Genomic DNA, 26,911 nt, shown 5'->3' with positions numbered 1-26,911 from the left:
TCAAGAGCGGTAGGTATTCCCTTGTAACTCGGCAAATGGTTCCACCTATTTAAATAAAATTTTAGCATAAAATTTTATTTTAAATCTATTTAATAATTGTAAAATCTAATATAAATTTTACCTTATTAAGAGTAAGAATGTAAACGGGTGGTCCACTCAATGACGTAAAAATAGAAAGCGAAATTGAGCCAATGATTGTAGCAGTGAGAGGCAACATCTGATTTTGATTTTATTTGGTTGCGTCGTCTGACACATCTTTCAGTACAATGTCGACAACACGACAGACCCCCAATTGAGTTCTCCAGCTACTCTAAAATTAATGAGTTTCAACAGCCAGCTCAGATGTCTAAAGTTTTGTGACTTGTCCGGCATTAGATAACCTCCGAGGTTCTGAAGGATGTACTCTCGAACGTATCGTACTCTTTATAATTCAGTCGAATCATCCCCCGACACTGAGAATGTGTCTCGTAGTCAGACCATATTGATCCGACCTCTGTAAATAATATCTAGAATCATACACAAAAAATTGTAACATATGGTTCCCCAATCAGCAGATTGAGCGGACCCAGTGAGTACGGACCCATCCACCGGTAACCCCAACTATAATTGCACGTCCTTCAAAGTGATAGTACACTCCCCAAATGAAAGATAGAATGTGTGCTTCTCGAGTCTCCACTTCTCCACAAATGTGTTGATAAGTTTCGGGTCCAACTTGTACCCCTGACCTATATTGGCCATGTGTCAAAAACTTGCTTCCCTCAAGTAATTTTCAATCAACGGTGATGGAGGACCAGATATATTACGAATAAAATATTGTAACACTTGATCTACCGACTGTAATAAAAAAATTATAAAAAATATTAATTATATTACAAAAATAAAATAAAAATATTAAATAATATTAAAAAAATGAAATTAACTCTTACCATTTTCATTTGGTCGACAGAGATATGTTTATAATCGAGACAAATTAATTTTCGGGTCATTGCTAACACGACCAAAATTCTTAGAAATTATAAAAAAAAATAATTTAGACAATAATTAAATATTTTAGAGAGCTTTGAGAGCTTTTTTGAGAAATTTAAAGAGAAATTTGGAAGAATTATAATTTGAAAGAAATTTGATATGAAAAAAATTAGTGGGGTGGTTTTTATAATTTTTCCCTAACCGTTGGGCTCAACAGTCAAAATTTTAAACTCCGTTAAGGGAAAACACGGGGAAAAATGCGTCCCCATCAGTGCTTTTTACTAAAGCAAGTCCTAATCAATACGCTTTTGCCTGGCACGAGGAAAAATACGTCTTCGTCAACACACTTTTCTACACTTTTTCTTAAAAATGCGTCCATATCAAAACATTTTAGTATTTTCGGTTTATTCCAATTATATTTTTGGAGCAGCCTATTTTCATAAATAATTTCGGAAATAGATGTTTTCTACTATACTGCTCTGTTATTTACTCAAAAAATTCATGCACTGCGCACCAAATATTATTTGTCTAAACAAATAACTACACCAACAGTCACCAAACTTTGGGGTAAATGACAAAACAATCACCTAGGTTTTATTTTAGTCACTTAACTTTCAAAAAGTAACAAAACGGTCACTAACGTTATAAAAAAGTGACAAAACAGTCACTAACTAACAGTTACCGTTAGGGTATTAACGGGATTGTTGACGTGGCAAGTTAATCACTGATGTGGCAAGTTAACTTGCCACGTTGGCGACGGCTGATGGGTTTGGGATGGGTTTAGAGAAAAAAAATTGAAGGGTTAATGGGTTAATGTTTTAGGGTTAGAAATAGATTAGCTTTCGGGGGATTTGGGAGGGGGGGAACGAAAATCTATTTGGGAAATTTTGATCGGGATTTGGGGTTTTTTAGGTTTTAAACTGAATTGGGAATTGATTTGGGGTTAGAAATCGGTTTAATAATTGATTAACATGGTATAAGTTTTAGGGTTTAGGGTGGTTTATTTTGTTTAGGGAGAAAAGAAGACGAACCGAAAGTTTTTGATTGTCAGAGACAATGGGCAGTAGAAGGGAAGCTACCAGTGCTGTTACATCCACTTTAACGGCTTGCATTTAGTTTTAAATTTTTTGGATTTCAATGCTGTTATTTCGATTTAGGATTAATTAGGGATATTTCGATTTCAAATTTAATTTCCATTTTGATTTTGCTTTCGATTTCTATTTCGATTTTGATTACAATTTTGAAACACTCACTGATTCTGATTTTGATTTTGATTTCAATTTCGATTTTGATCTCGATCTAGGATTAGAATTTGATTTTGATTTTGATTTAGATTTCGATTTAGGGTTTTTTCGATTTTGATTTTATTTGTTATTAATGTGCATAACAGATTAGGGTTTGGTTTTTAAAGTTTATGGCATATGATGTGTACTGTATTGTGTCTGCCATTGTTTAAGGTTATTTCGATTTTGATTTTGATGTGTTTGTATCTGCCATTGTATGAATGCCATTATCAAACTAATCTTTATTGTGTGTATCTGCCATTGTTTGTATCTGTCATTGTATGAATGCCATTATCAAACTGATCTTTATTGTGTATATCTGCCATTGTTTGTATCTTCCATTGTATAAATGTCATTATCAAATTGATGTTTATTGTGTATATCTGCCATTGTTTGTATCTGCCATTAAATTATACATTATTAAACTGATGTTTATTGTGTATATCTGCAATTGTTTGTATCTGCCATTAAATTATACATTATTACACTGATGTTTATTGTGTATATCTGCCATTGTTTGTATCTGCCATTAAATTATACATTATTAAACTGATGTTTATTGTGTATATCTGCAATTGTTTGTATCTGCCATTAAATTATACATTATTACACTGATGTTTATTGTGTATATCTGCCATTGTTTGTATCTGCCATTAAATTATACATTATTAAACTGATGTTTATTGTGTATATCTGCCATTGTTTGTATCTGTCATTAAATTATATATTATTAAACTGATGTTTATTGTGTATATCTGCCATTAAATTATACATTATTAAACTGATGTTTATTGTGTATATCTGTCATTGTTTGTATCCAGGCTCCTATTGTTATTTACCTTCTTTATTGTACTGGTTATTGCCTATTTTTGTCTGCCATGTGCATGAGAAAAATGGTTGTGTTTGATTAAATTAATTTTTGTATTGGTTGTTGTCTGCCATGTGCATGACAGAAGTGTTTGTATTAAATTATTCGGTATTTTGTATTGGTTATTGTCTGACAAAAATGGTTAAAGTGTTTGCCTATGTTGTCTACCTTTATTGATGAGTACTTTGTTTGGCAGGTTTAATTGATGACAATTTTAATGAGAATGAAGAAAACGTGTCTGGTAGTGATGTGTCTGGTAGTGAATCGTCTGGTAGTGATAGTAATGCATCTGAAAGAGTTACTTTAGATGGTTTAAACATGGATGGTATAGGAGTAGATGAACTGTATGATAGTGATGATTCTGGGAGGTTAGATAGTGCACATGGATTTGACTCGGATGGCCAAAATTTGCCTGAGTTCAACCTGCAGAATGACATGAGTAATCCTAGACTTGAGGTTGGAATGTTATTTAAGTCTAAACACAGTCTAAAAGAAGCTGCCAAGCAGTATGATAGGTTGAATAGTTATTTTATTAAGTTTCCCAAAAATGATTTAAGAAGGTTAAAGGCAGTCTGCAATGAAAAATGTTCTTGGTTCATATGGGCTTCCAGGCTAAACCCTAATGACCCTACTGACCAGACTTGGCAAATTAGGAGTTCAAACCCTAACCATACTTGTTCTAAAGTCTATAAAAATAGGAACGTAACCTCAGCTTGGATAGGTGAACAGTATAAAGAAAAATTCATTGCAGATTCTGATTATTCTTTGAAATCATTACAGCAATATGTCAAAAGAGATTTTTGTTGCTTGGTCTCACTAACCAAATGTAGGAGGGCTAAACTTAGGGCATTGGAATTAATTAAAGGAGCTCATAAGGCTCAATATGAGAAGATTTATGAGTACTTATTGGAGGTTAAGACCCAAAATGAGGGAACAACAACAATCTGTTATTTGGATAACAGATTGTTTCAAAGGATGTATGTCTGTTTACAGGCATGCAAATATGGCTATAGGGCTGGTTGTAGGAGGATAGTAGGTTTAGATGGATGTTTCTTAAAGGGCTACTATGGTGGCTACTTGCTTGCAGCTGTTGGGATAGATGCAAATAATGGCATCTAACCACTTACATATGCTGCTGTCGAAAGTGAAAACCAAGCATCATGGCTTTGGTTCTTGGAGTTGCTTGCAATGGACTTGGAAATTGTGAGCTCGTACCACATATCTTTCATGTCTGACAAACAAAAGGTAAAACTCTATTTATATATTTTTTTATGTTGTTTCTATTTAAGGTTTGTCAAAGAATTAAATTAGTTTTTTCCTAATTGCAGGGACTTTTGGAAGCAATATGTATGTTGTTTCCTAATGCAGAAACAAGGCACTGTGTTAGACACCTACATTCTAATTTCAAGAATGCTGGTTTCCGAACAAAGGAGCTGAAAGATTTGCTTTGGAAAGATGCAAGAGCAAGCACTACAAGAGAGTTCGATAATGCCATGGATGAACTAAGAAAAACCAATCACCATACTTATGACTGGTTGAAGAAGAAAAACCCTGCTCATTGGTCAAGGTCTCACTTCTCAATTAGGAGCCATTCTGACATGTTGGTGAATAATCTATCTGAATCATTTAACAAGATAAATCCCTATATTTTATGTTTCTTACTGATCATTAGCAATTCACTAATCATTTATGTGGTTTATGGACAGATGATACTATAAGCAAGAGGTAAACCTATTCTGACCATGATGGAAACAGTAAGGACCAAGATTATGTTACTTATTGTTAAGAAAAAAAAAGAAGCTGACAAATGGAAAGGAACTTTGTGTCCAAAGATCAAGAAAAAGCTGGATGTAAATATAAAAGATTCATTAAGGTAAAGATTCTTTCTAATGCCTATATTCTGACTTAATGTTGCTGATCATATGCAGTGATTGTTGGAAAGCTATTGACTTTTTTTAATATGTATGCAATGATTATTGGAAAGTTGTTGACTATTTTTTAATATGCATGCAATGATTGTTGGAAAGCTGTTGACTATTTTTTAATATGCATGCAATGATTGTTGGTGTGTTGCCTATTTTTTAATATGCATGCAATGAGTTTTTTTTATAATATGCATGTAGTGACTGCTTTTTTAGGGGGGTGTCATTGTATATTTTAACCAAACATGCTCACTATTTTTTAGGTGTGTTCCATCACATGCTGGTGAGGACCAGTATCAGGTTGAATATGGTCCAAGCAGCCAGCATGTGGTGGACTTAGTTCAGAATTCCTGCTCTTGCAGGAATTGGGATCTCACTAGCATCCCTTGCATGCATGCATTAACTGTCATTCATGTAAAAAATGAGTTCCCAAAAACCTATGTACAAACCTGGTACACCAAGCAAACCCAGATTCAAATTTACTCCAACTTTGTAAGTCCAGTAAGGGGTCCTAAACAATGGGCCTCTTTGTCAAACATGCTACCAATACTACCTCCTCCACTAAGAATGCCACCTGGCAGACCTACTAAAGTGATAAGGAAATAACCTGATGAACCACAAACAACAGAAAGGTTGAGCAAGAGAGGGGTGGAGATGAGGTGCAGTAAATGCAAAATAATAGGCCACAATAAGAGGAGTTGCAAAAGGGAAGTTGGCCAAAACATTCCAGTAAGTAATTTGCCTTAACTTATAATATACTTCTATCTATGAATTTGTTTGTTTTTCATATTTCTTTTATTCTTGTAGGTTAAAAGACATCAAGTTTGTGTCCGAACCTAGCAAGAGGCTACCCCAAGTCAGCAAGAGGGTACCCCAACTCAACAAGGTGCCCCAACTCAGTTACCTACTGCCCCAACTCATCAAGAAGCTGCCTCAAGACAAAAGCTCCCATTAAAGAGAAATTCAACCACAACCACTGTTAGATGGATGCTTTCTACTCAAGAGTCATCCATGACAGACCATTGATGATGATGTGAACAGACTGCATTTTGTTAACCTTTTAAAACTGTATAAATTTACCTGCTACTGATTATTAACTTAGGCAGATAATTTTTTGAGAAATTTGCCTATGATTGCTACTGTTGATAAACTTAGGCATAGTCACTGAATCTTTTTGTAAATTTTCCTACAATTCACATCTGTTCAATTGTAATGAATTGTAGGAAAATTTGGCAATATTTTGCCCCTCATTCCTTTTGTAAACAGTTTACAGTTTGGCATATTGGCCTTAATATATGAGTAATTTATCATGCTATTTGTTACCCAACTGTTATCTTTTCTAACTAGCAACCATGTATACCAATTGTTAAATTTGTATATCAATTGTTATCTTTTCTAACCATCAGCCATGTATACCAAATGTTAAGCAATTTGTAAACAACAACATGAGTTGGTTAGCTATGTATACCAGCAGCCATTTTTAACACATGTTAAGCAACAAAAATATTCCAACACAATTTGTAATCAACAAAAATTTTCCATTTCATTCAAGTGTTTGTAAACAACATGAGATGGTTAGCCATGTATAACAGCAGCCATCTAACCACCATAAGCAACAATTTACCAGCAACAAAATTACAAAACATAAGCTGGTTTTCAATTAACATAAAATGATTTTTAAAGTCTTGAAAACAGCAAAACAGTAACAATTACAAGCACCAAAAACCAGGTTCTTCTCTCCCTCTTCCTTGCATCCTCTAATGTCCTCAGTCTTTTCAGAAGACCCAACAACACCATTCTTGAACGGGGCGTCAATGGTGGATCAAACCAGCTGAAAAATCGACATGGTTTTTGAAATCGACTGCCGAATTTGTTACACCCCAAAAACCTTCTACCTGGGTTGTCATTGGACCAAGACATGCTTAATTTGGCTGGGTCTCCATAAAAGCACATCGGAATCACTTCAGGCATATCCATTTTTCCTCTTCTCCTTCTTCTTCTTCTTCTTCTTCTCTTCTTGCTTCTTTTCCTCTTCTTCTTCTTTTTATTCTTTTTCTTTTTTTCAAACCCTAAAATGGTGCTGGTACTATTATTAAAGTGTTAGTAACCGGCCAGCTAGATTTAAGGTTGACAGCTAAGACTCCGTCACCTGCCATGTCACTTTACTGTGATGTCTGTGACGGAAAAGGGTAAAAAGGACCATTTTGTTACTTTTTGAAAATTAAGTGACTGAAATGAAATCTAGGTGACTGATTTGTCATTTATCCCAAAGTTTGGTGACTGCTTCGACATTATAGATCTGATCCATCACACGTAATTAATCCATCAGAGGTTGAAATTCAATCCGATATGAGTTATGAAGAAGAACCGATTCGTATCCTAGCTCGTGAAGTGAAAGAGTTGCGAAACAAAAGGGTTCCGTTAGTAAAAGTGTTATGGCTCAAACACGGGATGGAAGAAGCTACTTGGGAACCCGAGAACTCTATGAAAGAGTGATACCCAAACCTATTTACCGGTAAGATTTTCGGGGACGAAAATTTCTTAAGTGGGGGAGAGTTGTGACAGCCCTAAAGTGACCCTAGTCGGAAAGCGGTTTTGGGACCGCTAAACCGAGTCACCAAATTATTTAAATATGATATTTATTGTCTAAAATATGTGAATATGAATGTGTGAAAGTTTGAAGCTTCGATTTAGTCGATTGCATGTGAATTCAGCTAATAGGACTTATGTGTGACACTTTTGAAATGTGATAGGTTAATCTATAAGGATCTATTAGTGCATGTAATAAAAGGGTGGACTTGCATGTCAATTTCCCCCTTAATTTAGTAGTGGCCGGCCATGACAAGGGAGGAGGACAAAATGTTATGGGCAAAACATGTCATAAACATGTTATGTTAGTGATTTATGTTAGGAAAAATAAAATAAGGAGTATGGGTAATAAAATAATAATGCAAAGGGAGGAGTGATGAAAAAAAAATTGTCTCATCCATGTTTCCCCCCCCATTGTCGTGAATTGAAGAAAGAAAAAAAAAGTGTTCATTCTTGAACATCTTTGGCCGAATAGAGGAAAGAAAGGAAGGGAAAGAGCTTGGAGAAAATCGGCTATGGTGGTTCGCTAGACTAAGGTATGTTTAATGTTGCTTTGAAAGTTCATACATCCCTTGGATGATTAGTCTAAATTCTAACTATCTCATGGATGGATTTGGGGTTATTAGAGAGTTAGTATTCAACTAAGAAGCTTCAAAAGTTTCGGTTGAAGCCTTGATACTATTAGCATGTTAGCTATATGGATGTGTTATGATGCTTGAGGTGTTAGATAAATTTGAACTCATCACCAAGTTCTTTAAGCAACCCAAGTTAAAAGTTTCGGTATTGAGGTATCTTGAGCATTCGGCCATGATAGGAAGTAGAAGAAAAATATGGTTGTTGTTAAATGAAGTAGAGTCTAACAAATGAGCACATATGTGCATTAGTTGCTAGATGGAGAAGAACCGGCTAGCAAGTTGTGTGCTAAGGCAGAATATAATTTTGAACATTATTGAGTAATGTATGTGTTTTGGAATTGATGGAATGGAGAGTATGCTTAAATTGTGTTATGAATAATTATATATTAAATTAAGGTTTGCTAAGCTAGCTATTAAGGTGAAGTGCAAATGTTAGTATTTGATTTCTAGTGTATATATGTGTATTAGCCGAGTTTTGAACTTGAAACAAGATGATATATAATCAATACAAGTAACCATACTTGTAGGAAGTATTAAGCATATAATCGACCTCAACATAGACATGCATATTCGGCCATAGGAAGAAGATTGGTGTTGCATGTATTCGGTTAGAGGCAAGCATATTGATGCTTTTATCTTGGCTTAGACAATCGGCTAAAAGGGAGTGTGGGTTAATATGTTGAGTTGATTCATGATTTCATATGTATGTGACTTTAATGTCTAATGTATATATATATGGGCTAAGTACCTTGAGTTCCTCTTTTCGATACTCAAATGATTAAATCAATTTATTTGTTTAATTAAGCTCAAGAGCAAAGGGGAACTAAATCCGATAAAAAGGGAAGGAAAAAGTGGTCGAATAGCCATCGAAATCGTTCGACAACATCCGAGGTAAGTTTTCGAGTAACGAGACTTAGTTTACGATTTGATTAAGTCATGACGTATGAGCATAACAAATATACGGTGATATGATGATCCTACTTGAATTATATGTTGAGTTAATTAGTCTATACGTATGACGGGTAGCCGTATGTGCATAGAGATCGTGTCATAAAGCAAACTAAACCATGCTGTTTGTATGTGGCTAGTGAGCCGAAAATGGGATTGCTTAATACGTGACTTGTGTTTGAACTCTAATTATGAAAATGAAATATGGATGTGTCATGATTTATTGATATGTGCATGAATATTTGGATGATAACCGGGCTAAGTCCTGAAGGCATTTGCGCTAGTGACTAGTTCCGAGCTAAGTCCCGAAGGCATTTGTGCGAGTTACTATATCCGGGTTAAGTCCCGAAGGCATTTGTGCGAGTTAATATATCCGGGCTAAGTCCCGAAGGCATTTGTGCGAGTTACTATATCCGGGCTAAGTCCCGAAGGCATTGGTGCGAGTTACTATATCTGGGCTATGTCCCGAAGGCATTCGAGCAAGTAGCTATATCCGGTTAAATCCCGAAGGTACTTGGCTTGGGAATGAGCGACCTTGCTATAATAGTTTCAATTAATACGCTCGTAAAATCCCAGCGATGAGGTATGTTTCGTATATGCATTGAATTAGTTGATCCCTTACAAATAGTATTCGCTCAGTCGATAAATGAGCTACCGGCCTTTGGCTAAGTTGATCTTTTGTGTATGAATATAAGGGTTGGTAATGTGAAGTAAGTATGATATTGAGAATTTGTGCATATGAAATTATCCGTTTAGCCATATGAATGCTACGCTTTAGTTGTGTCAAATTTCATGGCTCAAAACTTACTAAGCATTTAATGCTTACTCCGTTTCTTTGAATCTCTGTTTTATAGATTTTGGTTCGTCAGCTATCGGACTCGGGATTGTCGAAGTCGAAGTCGCCCACACTATCAAAGCCCCTTTTGGTACACTTTTGGTTGAACTTTGAAATGGCATGTATAGGACTACCCTTTTTGTTGTTGGTCATGTACCCTATGGTTTTGTATAAATTTGGATAGCCATGCGAAAATGGCTTATATACGTATTTTGAGCATAATGTTATAATCATCTTGGATGTATATGGTTATTGAGAGGTGTGGACATGCTTGGCAATGATTGGCCATTGGAATGGTTAATCACAATCATATTTTGTGCTATATATGCTAAAGGGTTAGTTAAATCATGGAAACTATGTAATAGGTAAAGTCTACCCTAAAGGCAGATGCTGACAGCAGCAGTGGTGTGAATTTGAAAAATCACTAAAAATAGTAGGAATGGAGTTAAATAGTGAATAAATTATGTAATCGAACCTTGATGAATCTACTTTCATATGGAAGAAACGAAACGGTCATATGAGTCGGATTTTAAGAGATATTTAAGTTTTCATGGAACAGGGCCAGAGCCATTCCTGGATCCCCTGATCTGACTTTGGAAATTCATCATAAATTAACCTGAGATAATTAGAAGTCATGCCATATATTTATAGATTTCTTTTCGAGTCTAGTTTCTATAGAAACAAACGACATCAGTATTGAAGCCCTGTACAGGGAGATATCCAAGTCGTAATGCATGAAGGTCAGAATAGTCGAACCCTGTAACAGAGGAGACTTTAACTAATAAACTGTACTAATTGGCTCTACCAAAAATTCTAGAAAAAAATTTGTAGATGGATATATGAGTCTAGTTTCAGGAAAAATTTACGGAACTGGTTTTCGAGTTTTGGAACTCGAGATATGATTTTTAAGGTGACAGTGACGCAGTTAGCCAGCTCGTCTGGAAATTTAAAATGGACTGTGCAGATAAGTGAATTAAGTCTGTTAACCCCTCGTGTCTGACTCCGGCAACGGTATCGGGTACGGGGTGTTACAATTTATATATGATGGTGTTTCAGTTATGGAGTAAATGATGGATGCGTATTGAGTTATAATATGTAATGCATTAGTTAATGAAATATATATCATTTATATGTGGTATTAAATATATAATTGGCCTCAACATAGACGTGCATATTCGGATACATGAGATGGATTGGTGTTGTAATTTACCTTTACTTTATCCCAATTTTATATATTCTTTTCGTCTCCCTCTTAGAACCTCGAGAATGGCATTTTTAACCAAACTGTCCAAGATTTCTCCACTGGCCAGAGTCTGCCTAAGTCGCTGCATGAGCCACGTCCCGGAGAACACCGTCTACGGTGGCCAACACCACAAACCGCCGACCGGAGAGTGACCCTTAATCAGTTGAAGCAAAAATACAAAAAGGGCGAGCCCATCACCGTTGTCACAGCCTATGACTATCCATCGGCGGTCCACCTCGACATCGCCGGCATCGACATCTGCCTCGTTGGAGACTCTGCTTCCATGGTCGTTCACGGCCACGACACAACTCTCCTTATATCACTTGAAGAAATGCTCGTTCATTGTCGCGCTGTAGCTCGCGGCGCCAAGCGACCGCTTCTTGTTGGTGATTTGCCTTTTGGGACCTACGAGACAAGCACCAGTCAGGTAAGCCCCCCATGAACTTTTGCCCTCATTTTATTACTGGGAATTGATGGAAGTAGCGTTCTTTGAATGAATTTTCCTTTCTTAGACTTACATTTTTAGGACAAATTGTGTTACTAAATGGTATATTGGAAATTGGCTTTTTCTGAGAAGTGTAAGATAGTTGCCACTTAGTGATGCTTGATGTTATTGCAGTTTGGATTATGAACAGGCAGTTGATACGGCGGTTAAGGTCTTAAGGGAAGGTGGGATGGATGCTATCAAACTGGAAGGAGGGTCCCCTTCAAGAATCACTGCCGCAAAAGCCATTGTCGAAGCCGGAATTGCGGTTATAGGGCATGTCGGACTTACTCCTCAGGCAATTAGTGTACTTGGGGGATTCAGACCACAAGGCAAGAATGTTTCTAGTGCCATCAAGGTCCCTTTCCTAGTCTTTTCTATTTTGTTTTATCTTTGAATATATGCTTATGTTTGTCTTCTTAGCATGTTGGTTTGGGTCGGTTTATGCAGGTTATAGAGACTGCAATGGCTTTGCAGGAAGCTGGATGCTTCTCGGTTGTTTTGGAATGTGTGCTGGCACCTGTGGCTGCTGCAGCCACATCTGCTCTTCGAATTCCCACAATTGGCATCGGAGCTGGTCCTTTTTGCAGTGGACAGGTTAATTTTGGACTATTAATCTCTCTGCCTCTTTGAAATCTAGGTCCTCACATTGCCTTAATTGTGTACCTTAAATGTTTTAGTTTAGAAACCAACAACCATCATTCAAATTGAATAAGATAAAAGAGGTGAATTGCAGCTCAATCAACCTTGGAATGTACAGTGAGTTGCGCATTCTGTATGAATTTCTTTAGAAAACCAGAACTAGAGATTGCATTCTGTATAGCTGTTGTCTGATTTCGTAGGTGGGGTTCTTCTTTATATTATGTTAACATAAGCGAACATGTTCCTGGCATCAGCATCTCTGCTTAGGGCTGGTGACATATAACCAACTCATTTGGCTGATTCTATCATTAGAAAGGCTTAACTTTGATGCTATAGCATAGCAGCTCTTATGGTTCTAAGGACCTCAAGTTTATTCCTATAAACGAATCATTAGCTGAGATTTGACTTCGGAAAAAGCTTAACTGTGTTTCTTCCTATGCATTCTATCTGTACAAAGTTTTTGTTCAAATGGTTGTACTACTCTTTAATGGGAGAATCTTGTAATGCATCTTCATCTTCATCTTCATCTTCACTCTTTGTTGCCTTTTTCAACCGTATTGTTCTGTATAAACACGTGTTTTCAAGAGACTAGAAAGTTATATTTTTGTGTTATGGAGTTGTACAACCGTATTCCCTACCATTTGATGTTTTTTACTTCACAAAAAAGGAAATTGGGTGTTGTATTTGCTGCACTTTCGAATGTTTGTCATCACCTTTACTCATACTGTCGATACAGGTTCTAGTTTACCATGATCTACTAGGAATGCTTCAACACCCACATCATGCAAAGGTAAGCACACGATTACCCCCTTCTACTTTTTGCAGATTCTTTCATTTTACATGAAAAAAATTTTCAAAAAGTGGTGGTTTTACCTTCTAAAGGTTACTCCAAAGTTCTGTAAGCAGTATGCTTGTGTCAGAGATGTCATCAAAAAAGCCCTTTCAGAGTACAAGGAAGAAGTAAACAACGGTTCATTTCCCGGTCCTTCCCACACCCCATACAAAATGAATCCCGATGATGTGAATGGTTTCTTTAAGGAGTTGGAGAAATTGGGTCTGAACAAGGCAGCATCCGTGGCGACTGCAGCAGCCGAGAAGATGAACACAGCACAACGGCCAGACACTGAGGCGTCTCAAAAGTGACCAAAATAAGGCTAGGTTGCTTCAGCTTTTTACCTAAAAAAAAATCAAGAACCAAATAGTTCCTTTCGGCATCATCTATTTTTACAGGCACCTCATGGTTGAGAAATGGCTCTTGTATGAAGTGAATTGCTATTGGATGCAACTATAATCAGATTGTAATTTTTATCTGAAATTTACTGGAATGCCTCAAAGTAGGATGCAGAAAAACATGGTCAATCCCTGGCCTAATCATCTTATCATTAAAACTTCTCATAAAGCTTAATCAACATTAAATTAAGGCACACTTATGGATGAAAATTTTTGTGTGACTAATATATCTATAAAAATTGATATTAAAGAGAATTGTAGCTTTGGTTGAAATGGTGAATTGACGACATTCATATACATTTTTTCAGAAATTACATAATTTAGAACAATAAAAATACCATCATAATAATGTTTATTATCTTTTAAAAAGAATAATTTTAGGTAATTGTTCTTGAGATTTGGTTAATGGGTGATACCAATTCAATCAATACTTGTTTGGAGCCGTAGTTAAAACTTGTCAGATCTTTTTATAATAATTAATATTATCAATATATGAGGAAATTGGTCTTGATTGAATTTCAAATCAAGTTGAATCAATTTTTTAAACAAAATTTAAGATTATTTTCTATTTTTACAAAATTCAATCCCGAATTTAAAGTTTAGGATTTAGATTTAACTCATTTTATTGTGGAATGGTTTAAATTTTAAGGGTTAATATATACAAAAGTTACTTGAACTTGATAATTTGTGCTTATTTAGTATTTTTTTATCTAATTGATACTTAAACTTGAAAATTTAAAAATTGTAAGCTAACCTTATGTTCTTTTTTAGATATCTGACTAACACTGATGTGGCACTAACAACTAATACTGTGATGACATATGGCAGCCTCATATTTTGACCCATGAAAAAATGTCAAATTTTATTTTTAAAGAATTTACCATATGTCAAATTATAAGACTGTTACTATTCATCGTCGAGTGCCATATCATTTTTTTTAATGATGTTAGCCGAATACTTAAAAATAATACTAAATTAATTTACCGCTTTCAAATTTATGTGTCATTAAAGTGAAAAAAGATTAGATATCTTCGAAAATATTATTCAAATATATATAAAAAGTCTAAGTTTCAGTGAAATATTCGAAGTTTTGAACGTAAACAAAGAAGGAAAAATGAACATTACAATTCTAGTTTCAACTTTCAAAGCATTCAAAACTACTCCTCCTTAAACCCTTATCGGCATCTTACCTCCTCAACCGTCACCTCTGCACCAAAGCTGACCCCAACCACCACCGCATGACGATGAATCAAGAATCAACGAAGCAGTTCAGCTCCTCCGCGAAAACCCACACCAACAATGGTCCTCTAATTAACCCCTGCAATCTCTCCTCTCCTCTTCTCCTTCTCCATCTCCTCGTTTTCTCTACAAAATTACTTGTGGCCTCGGTTCCTCTAGTCTGGCCCTTAATTTCTTCAAACACCTTCAACAAAACACCCCATCTCAACACACTCGTTTCCTCTCTCATCCGTTCCAAGCGCCCGTCGAGCAAGTGAATCGAGAACTCGATGGTGGGTCGAGGTCATCCGAACTGTATCAAGCTTCGAAAGAATGGGGAATCCCTCTGACTGTTAATGCCGCCGCGATTCTTATCCGGGGTTTTGGGAGACACAAAATGGTAGATGAATCTGTTATTCCTTTTAAAGAACTCGACCCTTCTGTTAAAAACACGCACGTTCGCAATGTTTTTATGGATGGTCTGTTAAGAAACGGACGTGTTGAGTACGCGCTCAATGTGCTCGAAGAAATGCTTTAACCATTGTCTGAGGTTCCACCTGATGAGATCACTGGTTATATTATTTTTAGCGAGTTATTGAAGGGAGACAGGAAAGGGGAGAGAAATTTAAGCTAGGAATATACCATTAATTTGGTTTTTAAATTGGGGAAACATGGTGTTTTTCCCAAAGATAATTTGGCTTACCCCATTTGGTTTCTAGGTTATGTAGGAGTGGCAAAACCAATCAAGCTTGGAATGTTTTGCATGAACTACTGACACTGCGAGCGCCTCTCGAAACTCATCCTTTTGATGTACTTTTGACCGGCTAAGGGAGGAATGGAGATGTTAAAAGAATGCATACACTTGTAGCTGACATGAAGGAGAATGGTAGTCGGCCCAGTGCTGTAACTTTTGTGATTCTTATCAATCAGCTATGTAAGTTACGGAGGGTCGATGAAGCAATGGAAGTGTTAAACAACAAGCTCGGCAAATGAAAAGGGAGTGACGGTGTTTCAATCGAAGCTGATGTTATCATTTATAATACCGTGATTGATGGACTTTGTAAAGTAGGGAGGCAAGAAGAAGGGTTGCATTTGATGGATCGGATGAGGTCCATGAAGGGATTGGCACCTAATGTATTTACTTATAATTGCTTGATTGATGGATTTTGTAATTGTGTTGACATTGAGATAGGGAAGGAGTTGTTTGATCAAATGAATGAAGTGGGGGTTTCACCTAATGTGATCACTCTTAATATATTGGTGGATGGTATGTGCAGACATGGGAGGATCAATGGTGCACTCAATTTCTTCTCTGGTATGCAGGGAAACAGGTTGAAAGGCAATGCAGTTACTTATACTACCCTAATTACAACTTACTGTGACATCGACCATATCGTTAAAGCGGTTGATCTGTTTGATCAAATGCTGGCAAGTGGATGCTCTCCGGATGCTAGTGTTTACCACAGATTGATATCTGGTTTGTGCAAAGCTGGAAGGATGGATGCTGCCAGCAATGTTTTGTCGAAGCTGAAAAAAGTTGGGTTCCGCCCTGACATTGTATGCTACAATTCGCTTGTTAGAGGGTTCTGCAAGAAAAACATGGTTGATAAAGCGTATGACATCATCAAGGAAATGGAAGAAGCAGGAGTGAAGCCTAATAGTGTCTCATATAACAGTTTGATTGCTTATTTTTGTCAAAATGGGAATTTCGGACTTGCTCGCGAAGCAATGGAATGGATGATTAACGAAGGTCATGTCCCTACTATCGCCACATACGGAGATCTAATTCACGCATACTGCTCAAATGAAAATATTAAGGAAGCAATGAAGCTCTTCAATGACATGAGTTCCACATCAAAGATTCCTCCAAACACCATAACATACAACATTCGTATAGAATCTCTCTGCAACAACAATGACATCAATGGTGCACTCTTTCTGGTGGATGACATGAAAGCAAAAGGGGTGAAGCCTTATTCCGACACATATAATGCAATGTTTAAAGGCCTTAAAGGGAACAATTTGTTGGAAGATGCCTTTAGATTGATGGACGCCATGATTGAGCATGCTTGCAAGCCTGATTAAATAAACATGGAGATTCTCACGGGGTGGCTTTCTACTGTTGGTGAATCTGGAAAATTAACAAGCTTCATACAAGGATACAAGGTTTCTCCCCTTAGTGAATAGAATGGCTGCAAAAGATTAGGATTATGTTTACTGCGTGTTGTCCTTGAAGCTTTAAATTTTGCATTCTGCCATGTACCATTTAAATTCTCGAGAATAACAGAGAATAATTATTTGATTTGAGTCTAACTCGAATGGGTTTCAGATTTATTTTTGTCCAAGAAAAAAAAACCCATTAATTCCAGGAAAATAAAAGGTTGTCTAAAACCAATAACTAAACTAAGCTTCACTTGAAGATTAAAACAAGAAACTATACTATTTTTCTCTACAAAGAATAAATGGAATCCTATAGGAAGCTTATTGTTGGCTTAGATTCAACCAAAAAGGTATATGACATATACAAGAAATTAAAAATATACATCCGGGCGAGTTTTAGATGCCACCGGCGGCAGTAGCTGCATTATTTGCAGTCCAAGGAAAGTCAAAACTTGCCGGAAAGTTATCGGGAAAGCAATTTCTGGTGACAATTTCAGCGAGTCCTTCTAAACCCTCGAAGAAATCATCACTCACCGCCGTGTCCGACATCCCAAATTCATCTTCCCCTTCATCTTCAACCAAATCCTCTCGGCTGTCCACCTTTGTACTTTGAACCACAACCCCTTCATCCACGGAGGCCGTCGGAGACAAGCTGTCGGCGGGTTTAGATGAGGAAGGTTTGACTGAGTCACCGGCGGTGACCGTTTGTGGAGTGAAAGGCTTCTGGCGAGTGCTGCCAGCGAGTGAATTCCGATGCGTTGGAGCAGGGTGGTTGTGCTCGGCTGTGTACGTAACTATGAACATATTCGGGTCGGATCTGTGTCGTTCCACTTGTTTCCTGGCCAAACACCCCTTTGAGCTACTACATCTGTAATATCCCCTGTTATCAAAAAAAAAAAAACCAAAAACAACCAAAAACCATTACTCGAATATCAAAACACAAAACCAAACTTATTTTCTCCATTTTTAAAGAAGATTTTACCTTGGATAAGGAGATCCCTTGATGGGTTTTTGACCATATTTTCTCCATGCCCACACATCTGAAGAGAGACCTTCCGGCGGCACATGGCAAACCCTTTTCAGCTGATTCTTTCTGTTAAAAATGGGAAAGTAATTAGATTTGAGGAACCCTTTTCAGCCGGTTTATTTGAAACATTTAATGCTAAAACTTACCTTCTTTTAGATCGAGAATTGTTCGTAGACGTGCTGCTACTAGTTGTTGTAACAGAGCCAACTTGAGACAGCTTAGGCTTTACTTGTTGATGTTCTTGCTGTTGTTTTGTCTGAGGTTGAGATTTGGGGAAGAAAGGCTTGTAAAGCTTATGCAATTCCTCCATGGCGTTCTTAGCTTCGAACTGGTTCGGAAAACACGAAAATTGACCCTGAAAAGGTTCTTCTTGGCTACCAAACGAAGAAAAACGGGATTGAGGGTATAAATCCGCCATTAAAGAACTGTTTGCAGCAACACCACCGCAGCCGCCGCCGCTGCTGCTGGTGGTTGTTGTAACGGTGGCGCAGCCCCTCACCACCGCATGCAAATCCCAATCCACATCCATGAACACACCCCTGTATCTTCGGCTGCCTCCTCCTCTGCGAAGGAAACGTTAGAACAGAATGTAAAAGACAAAAAAAGGCGCTGACTTTTTAATGGTTGCAATGAGAGAAAAGGAGGCAGTTTGTATTTGAGTGGGCTTTTGCGATTATTATATATATAAACAAGAAGAAGATAAAAAAAAAAAGGAGGTATTTTTGGTTGATAAATTGGGGATCTCAATTCTCAAAGCCTTATCTTTTTGTCATTTGTTCTATCTGATTTATATAACTCAGCTTCCGACATTGAAAACCGGACTGGATTTGGGGTTGACTTTGTGGGCAATGTCAAAGGGTTTTTTAATTCTTGATTGTGGAAAAAGTCCACACGGTTTTTGTTTCTAGTTTTCTTTTACTTTTTATGTCTGTCTGTCTAGGTGGAGGCTCGTGAATTACCGACAAATGAAATAGAGATTAAAATAAATAAATAAAAGTAAAGTGGAGGCCAGTTAATTAGGTTGCCCCGACAATAAGCTGGGTCCTACTCTTCTATCTTCTCTTCTGTCCACCAGGCTTACAACTCAACCCACACTAATTGAAAAAACATTGCTCTTAATTGTAATCACTAAAAATGTGGGACATTTTACCTTACATTGGACAGTTGACACTCTCGTGACTACACGTGCTGAGCATCACCATTGTTTTCTTTTTCCTCTTAGAAAGAATAAGGGACAATTTACTTTTCGATCCTTATATTTAGTTTTAATATATAATTTGGTATATAAGTTTTTTCAAATTGATTCATTTTTCTTTGACCCATACAAATATTTAAGTTTGACTTTAATATTCTAATTGGTACTTTATTTTTTGTTTTGTTCGAATTAAAAACTTATATGTTTTCTTAATAGAGCACATATATCAAATATTTATTGAATCACATAAGTTTAGTATGAAATTAAACATTGATGCCAAATTTAGGTACTAAATTAATTATTGAAACCAAATATAAGTATCAAATAGTATATTCAAATATCAAATTAGATAATCAATAAGTTTTGGGACTATTATTGACAAAAAAAAGTAGATACCAAATTGAGAAGGTTGCCAAGTTTTAAGTATTAAATGTTGGTTTTCTCCCTTTAAAATATAACAAAATGGGGAAATCGTGCATACAGTTTGCACTTTTTAAGCAAGTAATACCTCATCGGGTGCGTAATCCAATACTCCATTATTTAGTGTCGGATAGCCACGTGTTCACCGAAAAGTAGCGAGTTTCAGTCTTTGGAGTACTCGAAGGTTGACCAGTCTTCTGAATCGACGGTTGAGAGTTGTTGAAGTTGTAACCGTTCTAGTTCACACATGAAATCAGGATCAGCGCGTGGCTGTGGGGAGGAGGAAACGTGCCTGAGTTGGCAAATAAGAGCTGGGGGAGTTTGTTGTGGGTTCGCCTTTTTCTTTTTCCCTTTAAATTACCGTTACAACCTGCATCGAGTGGCTCTATGTTCTTCTTTTCTTTTACCTTTTTTCATTTATACGGAATCCTATGATGGAGAATCGGACGGTGAACGATGATTACAAATTGGTGATGATTCAGTGATTTGTGGTTTTGAGGTGCGGCTGACACGGCATTAATTGAGATAAAACAGTGGTTATTTTATTGGAGAGACGTGGATGGCACGAGGGTATGGACTTGCAAGCGTGTGGGGTCTATTTCGCAATTTTCATACAGCGACGGCAGTCGTCTAGAATTTTTCCTTTTTATACTTGGATGAGATCATGCTTTCTAAATACTTTAATACATTGACTTGGTGCGTATTATAAAGCTTATTCTAATTTCCATACATGTTAATTTTGTGCGTAGATGATAAAAGTTGTACACAGGTGAATTGTATTTTATTTTCTCTATTAATAAATAGATAAAAAATGTAAATTAATTTTTTTATAAAAAATTTCATCCCTATAAGTCCTTCAATGATGATTTGGATTTTTCATAATTTTTTTATGTAAATGACAATAGAATTAAAAGATGAATAGAATCAAGTAAATTAACATGAAGATCCTTATATTAAGAGTCGGATTATATTTTGTCCATCTACTCAAAAAACGGGTAAATTAGTCCTTATATGTTAAATTATAAAGTCAATTGGTATTGCTGTTAAAAATTCTTTTTATTTAAATTTTTAAGTGATAACGTAACTGACGAAGTAATCAAACAGTGACATGTAATGTGGCACATTTTTTCATACAAACAAATATTTTAATTTTAATTTTTTTTAAATTAATTAATTATTTCAAAAGCTACATTTAAAATGAATCCAAATAAATATTTGTCTATAATCAAATGAATTTGGACAAACTTGGGCATGGTTTTTTTAAATAGTTATAAAAAAGACTATAGAAATCTTATTAAAATTTATGAGAAATTATAGAATTTTTTGAACTTATTGTAAATTACTAAAAACGATGTCTAATTTGGATAAACAGCTATCTAGGTTCAAACGAGTATAGACAATTATTTTTTTAGATTCATCCTGGAAATTTTTTTAAATAATTATTAAATAATTTTAGAAAATTATTTAAAAGTTATTATGAATTATAAGAAATTAATAAAATAGTACTCATCAAATTGATGAACCAAAAAATCAACTCGATTAAGAAGATATGTGTGTGTTTATATATATGGGTATATTTGAATTCTTTAAACATCTTATATGTGTTTTATAATTTTTAAACTTTTCATCATTATTTACGCCACGTTTGGTTCGCTGTAATAGAATAGAGGCGTAATGGAATAGAGGCGTAATGGAATAGATGCATAATGGAATAGAGGCGTAATAGGTAATTCTTTTCTTTGGTTGAATGTAATGGAATAGAGGCGTAATGGTATTCTTGTGTTTGGTTGAATGGAATAGAGGTGTAATAACATAAGGAAAAAAGCTAAAATAAGCAGAATTTTTTTAAGTTAGATGATTATTGTTATTGTTATTAAATTTTAATAAGATTATTAATATAAATAATAAATAATTTAATCATATTTTAACATAATTGTTATAAAATATAATTTAATAAAATATATAATTTAATAAAATTTTTAATAAATATTCTTATATGAATTTACTAATAAAATCATAATATATGATACTAAAATATAATTTAAAATAATTATTATTAAATATAATTTAATAAAATATATAATTTAATAAAATTGTTAATAAATATTCTTATATGAATTTACTAATAAAATCATAATATATAATACTAAAATATAATTTAACATAATTGTTATAAAATATAATTTAATAAAATATATAATTTAATAAAATTGTTAATAAATATTCTTATATGAATTTACTAATAAAATCATAATATATAATACTAAAATATAATTTAAAATAATTATTATTAAATATAATTTAATAATAATATATAATTTAATAAAATTCTTATTCTTATATGAATTTACTAAAACCATAATATATAATACTATAAAATATAATTTAAATAATTATTATTAAATGTAATTTATAATCTACTTTATTATTATTAAACTGCAATACATATTTAATGTGCTAAAATATCATTTGTGGAACAAATAATTTAAATATTCTACAATAAAAATTATTAGCAGTAATAAATAACTTTAGAATTATATTTTGCATAAACATAATAACAATGAATATTAACAAAAGGTTAAATGAGATTCATGAAATTCTATGTCACAATCTATATGTTATACAGTTTTGCCACATCAAAAAGTTAGAACATTGTATATGACATACCATCCCAAATATTACAAACAGAAAAAGTTACGAAAATGTCATCAACAAAACCATAAATTTTAATGGTCAGCAAGAAATCTTCTAACCCATTCCAACCGTACATCAGAAGGTAAACTAAAGAAAACTACCATTTGAGTTGGATGATCCGGAATTTTACTCAATGCTTGAAACCGTTCATCCATAGTTAAACCTTCTATTTCACATAAGGTTGGATATAAATTTGCCGCTTTCTGTTGGATGCCCTGGTGAACTACCACATCGGAGGCAATACTCCTACTGATTTGTTCGCCAATTGCCCGCATGTTTTCAGCCAATAAAGTGGCAGCATCATTAACTGAAGAAGAAAAATGACCAGTTGTATCAGAATTCTTTTTTTTCCTCTTTAAAGATGAGGAACCCCCTTGGTTTTTGTCTGTTTGCGGCTCCGTGGCAGAAACATCCATGTCATCGAAAGAGACATTAGCATCGCAATCATAGTATTCGTTTCTGTCTTCATTAATATCTGCAGAAGGTACATCCTCAGCATTTATTTCTTCAAGAACGTCAGCGGCTGTTTGAGCGTCTTTCCCAGTCGCTCGATCTTTTGCCTATATGGCAGTAAGTTGGTCGTAGTAAGGGAAACTACGATGTTTGAACTGACCGGCTTCTTTATGACTCTACAAAAACGAGGAAATCATATTAGTTATAAGTTTGGTAAGAATAGGATAATAAAGAGTTGAACTCATTCTTACCTTTAAATAAGAGTCCCAGACCGCATCTTCAGCAACAATGACCTGCCTATGGTCGTCCCAACCAAAACCGCTATTGTTTTGGCCATTAAGCATGTCATACACTATTGACCAATCTCTTTTCAGTAACCTAATCCTTGACTCGATATTAGGTCTTGCCTTTAACATCGCATTAGGTAAAGCCTTCTCTAACATTTTTTCTAACTCGTTTAAGTAACCGGCTTTGAACCCCGTATCAGCGTTAAATGTCCCAATATTGTGCAAGTCCACCATGCAGGAAACCAGTGCTGCATCTTCTTCTGGAACCCATTTCCTTTTGGTTCCTCGAGATGATTGTGAAGGAACAATTGATTCTGAAACACCTGACATAATTATCTTAAGAAAAAAACAAATTAAAATTAACTTTAATATCACACTATCAAATAAAAATGAACAATACAAATTTAGAATCTTAACGAGTACATTGCAACAAACAGTAACTTCAACAACACAGATGTGTATAAAAACAAGGCTATTCAATAGAATAGGGTACCATAAAAGAGACCAACAGGCAATGATTAAATCAAAAACTTACAGATACTTGAACAACTAATGATGACTAACTAATGAGTGTGATCAGTTAATTACTAGTTGTGGCTCTCCTTAAAATATACAAAGTGATTATATATATAAATATACAAAGTGATTATGGTCAAGTTGAATAAAGTTGGAATACTGCTTTATGACAAAGGTGACAAATAGGTAACTGTGGTTTTTATTACTTTTATATAATTTTCTGGGAAATTTTCATTCAAAAAAACCACAAAATTAAGTAATTTCTTAAAGAAACTGATTTTCTTTTGTTTAAAAAAAAGGGGAATTGGTTGTTTTCAAGTATAAAAAATATGTATAGAAATATATTTGACGTTTTGATTTAAATTTATATAAAATTTCATCTTTTTATTTCCAGTTCAATTCACTATTAACTATTACAACAATCATTTTTATTTTCAGTGTCCATCTTTTTATTTATTTATTTAGTATTAATACTTATCTCTCAAAATAAATAAAGCAATTTAATATTTGTATTGTTTAAAAGTAAGAAACAAATACAATTAAAATAATGTTAACAGTTAATATATAATACCCATTGGTCAAATTTAAGAAAAAAAGGGAAAAATTATGTAATATTAAAAAATTAAAATATTTCAACAATTTAGAATAAATTAAAAAATAAATTACTAATAAAATAATAAATAATTTCCTATGTTTAAAAAAAATACAAAAAATTCCTATTTTTAAAATAAAAATAAACATGCTATAATAATAGAAAAACATTCCTAAAAAATAAAAAAAGTAAACAAATATTAAAAATGCTCAAAATTTCTACAAAATAAAAAATGAGATATAATTAGAAAAGAAACAAGTCTGGTTTCATTTTCATTTTACACGCAGACAGATAGACAAATTGTGTTTAACAGTCAAAAAAAGGGAGATCACTTTCGCTAGTTTCTATTACTGCACATGGCCAAATTAGTGGCTATATGTGCATGGCAGCCAAAATCTCGTCATCTTCCATTAAGTTTAGGGTAGGATTTATTGTGGCATAATCTAAAGAGTCATTGTCTAGGTTGAAAGTTATATGTACATTGGATTTAAGGGAATCTAAACTCTATACGAGTACATTGCAACAAAGAGTAACTTCAACAACACAGATGTGTATAAAAACAAGGCTATTCAATAGAATAGGGTACCATAAAAGAGACTAACAGGCATTGATTAAATAAAAAACTTACACATACTTGAACAACTAATGATGTAGTTTAACCAAAATAAATTGGGAGTAAAAAAGTACATGGATACAGCCATGGGTAATGTCAAAACTCAAAACAGCACACCATATTCCTTTCTTTCCCTTCTTCCAAAACAGCACAAAATTACATCTCTTCAAATCATTCCAATTAATAAACAACAATACAAATTCAATCATTGAATGAGGAACAAAATGAGCACCATCATTAAGCAACAAAATGCAGAAGGTAAACAAAATGAGGAGCAAAACGAGCACCAAAGTTTGCAGCGTACGGAACAAAATGAGGAGCAACAAAACAGAGAAACATTGGATTCCCAATATGCAAATCTAGAAGGTAAAAGAGCATCATCATTTAAGGATGTATAATAGAAGTAAGAAATTTCAAGCATATACCATCTAGATCATATGATAAGCCCACACAGTAATACAAACACAACTTTTTATGAAGTTCAATTTGGAACTTAACAATGGGTCTAATTTTGTTTCTTTATAAAGGTGTTGGCTTCAGCTATTGCAAATAGGAAAGCATCACTACCAGAGGCAGAGAATACCCAAATTTATGGTGAAAAGAGAAACCATGATAAGTTCATGTATGCAATTAGTTTAACAGAAAAGGCAGTTCTAGAAATGTTGAATCTGTCGTCATAAAAAAACATAAAAGGGAAAACATGTTGAAAGAATGTTAGGACAGACAATTTATACCTTGATTGAATTGGAAAGCTTTTCTTGAGGGTTTATTTGGAGATACTTGGGATTGATCTCTCTACTCACTGCATTTGAAGAACACAAGTCTGTTATGGTCGACAAAACTGTACATATATAATATACCTAAATGAAATTGAAATAGGTTGAAATAATATATAATTTAATAAAACGGCAACATTGTTTAAGATACAGACTCAAATGCTCTTCAATCCTCTGTCAACATTAACAAGTTCAAAGAAGAAAGATGATTAAAGCCTAAACTAGCACAACTAGAACATACGATACATTAAACAGGTGGAAAACATCACAACTTCAGACAAGCCTTCAGCAAATTTAAACCGATTTGATATTAACTTAAAAGTTCCTTGAAATCTTCAAGCTTCGTTTAACTTCCACTATCCTGTTTATAAAGGGAGCTTTCCAATTGGTTGCTTAGAAATACAATAATAATTTAAATAATCTATTTTTTTTAATGAGCAGTTCTAAAGAATTGCTAGAATTAGATACTTTTCTTTCCATATTTCTCTATTTTCTCAGAACAAAAACAAGTATCAAGCCTAAGAACCACAAAATCTTGCAAATCTGAAACGATCCAAGCAAGAAAAAAATAGCAAACCAGAAAGAGGAAAAAAGAAAAAGAAACAGATATACCAAAACTTTCTATACTTGCCTAAATAAAATATTTTTTTTAAAAAGGAACTACTTCAAAATCCAAGTGAGTAATTGAAAGCTTCGATCGATCTCAAAACCGTAGAACAGCTCGAGAGTCCAAATAATTAAGACTAGTGCAGAAGCAGCAGATGAAAATGCTGGAAAAAGCCAAATTTTCTCTTCTTTAAGTTAAAACCTTCAAAGAAGCCAAGTGTGTATACTCATTCAAAAGAGTAAAATAATTGTGTAAGGATGTGTTTGGTTGCTGAGAAAGCGCAGAGAAAAAATAAATAAATAAAATACAAAATTCAGAGGCGTGAGGAAAAGGATGCAGCTTTTTTGCTTGCCTCTCCTTTTTTTTCCTGCTTAACACAAAAATGAAATTCCTTTTATTTGGGTTTCAAATAAAAGAAGAGGAGGATTATACAAAATTAGCTACCATTGTTCGCATGCAATGGCGCCGAAGATCCTTATGTAACAGCTTGTAATGAGCCTTTCTGATTTTTCAAGATTTGGAAATATTTGTCGTCAGGATTTGGATTTCACAAAAATACAAATAAAATTAGCACAGAGAAACAGAGAAATACCATTCAATTTCCATGAAAATCAATCAAGAAACCAATGCAGTTGGTAATTTCCATGAAAAGCAAACATTGTTTTTTACAAGTTTCAAACAAAAAAAAGAATTCAAAACATACCCAGA

General features: G+C 34.5%; 3 protein-coding genes and 1 pseudogene across 3 annotated transcripts; 2 read left to right on the top strand and 2 right to left on the bottom strand.

The window, feature by feature from the left end:
- Positions 1–11,243: 11,243 nt before the first annotated feature.
- LOC107899905 (3-methyl-2-oxobutanoate hydroxymethyltransferase 1, mitochondrial-like) lies at positions 11,244–13,774 on the top strand (annotated as a pseudogene).
- Positions 13,775–15,715: 1,941 nt separating this feature from the next.
- On the top strand, positions 15,716–16,948 carry LOC121205053 (pentatricopeptide repeat-containing protein At3g61520, mitochondrial). Its single transcript, XM_041075978.1, has 2 exons — positions 15,716–15,797; positions 15,933–16,948. Exons 1-2 carry the CDS (start codon positions 15,716–15,718, stop codon positions 16,946–16,948), a joined length of 1,098 nt encoding a protein of 365 aa, XP_040931912.1.
- Positions 16,949–17,419: 471 nt separating this feature from the next.
- On the bottom strand, positions 17,420–18,579 carry LOC107900867 (WRKY transcription factor 22-like). Its single transcript, NM_001326892.1, has 3 exons — positions 18,197–18,579; positions 18,006–18,116; positions 17,420–17,903 (listed from the first exon to the last, which is right to left on the bottom strand). Exons 1-3 carry the CDS (start codon positions 18,577–18,579, stop codon positions 17,420–17,422), a joined length of 978 nt encoding a protein of 325 aa, NP_001313821.1.
- Positions 18,580–22,232: 3,653 nt separating this feature from the next.
- LOC107933629 (L10-interacting MYB domain-containing protein-like) lies at positions 22,233–25,647 on the bottom strand. The gene is made up of 3 exons (XM_041074297.1): positions 25,555–25,647; positions 23,064–23,435; positions 22,233–22,988 (listed from the first exon to the last, which is right to left on the bottom strand). The coding sequence occupies exons 2-3, from the start codon at positions 23,427–23,429 to the stop codon at positions 22,920–22,922; spliced, it is 435 nt and encodes a 144-aa protein (XP_040930231.1). The 5' UTR covers positions 23,430–23,435; positions 25,555–25,647; the 3' UTR covers positions 22,233–22,919.
- Positions 25,648–26,911: the final 1,264 nt, after the last annotated feature.

The sequence above is a fragment of the Gossypium hirsutum genome, chromosome A08, assembly GCF_007990345.1.
Source record: "Gossypium hirsutum isolate 1008001.06 chromosome A08, Gossypium_hirsutum_v2.1, whole genome shotgun sequence".
NCBI lineage: Eukaryota > Viridiplantae > Streptophyta > Magnoliopsida > Malvales > Malvaceae > Gossypium > Gossypium hirsutum.
This window is presented reverse-complemented; position numbering and strand designations above follow the sequence as displayed.

Coding starts and splice junctions, on each gene's coding strand:
- LOC121205053 (XM_041075978.1), top strand. CDS start 15,716: ATGCATACACTTGTAGCTGACATGAAGGAGAATGGTAGTCGGCCCAGT. Junction 15,798..15,932: donor GATTCTTATCAATCAGCTAT/GTAAGTTACGGA, acceptor TTTGTAAAGTAG/GGAGGCAAGAAGAAGGGTTG.
- LOC107933629 (XM_041074297.1), bottom strand. CDS start 23,429: ATGTCAGGTGTTTCAGAATCAATTGTTCCTTCACAATCATCTCGAGGA. Junction 22,989..23,063: donor TCTGGGACTCTTATTTAAAG/GTAAGAATGAGT, acceptor TCGTTTTTGTAG/AGTCATAAAGAAGCCGGTCA.
- LOC107900867 (NM_001326892.1), bottom strand. CDS start 18,579: ATGGATGTGGATTGGGATTTGCATGCGGTGGTGAGGGGCTGCGCCACC. Junction 18,117..18,196: donor AATTCTCGATCTAAAAGAAG/GTAAGTTTTAGC, acceptor CATTTTTAACAG/AAAGAATCAGCTGAAAAGGG. Junction 17,904..18,005: donor AAGGGATCTCCTTATCCAAG/GTAAAATCTTCT, acceptor TTTTGATAACAG/GGGATATTACAGATGTAGTA.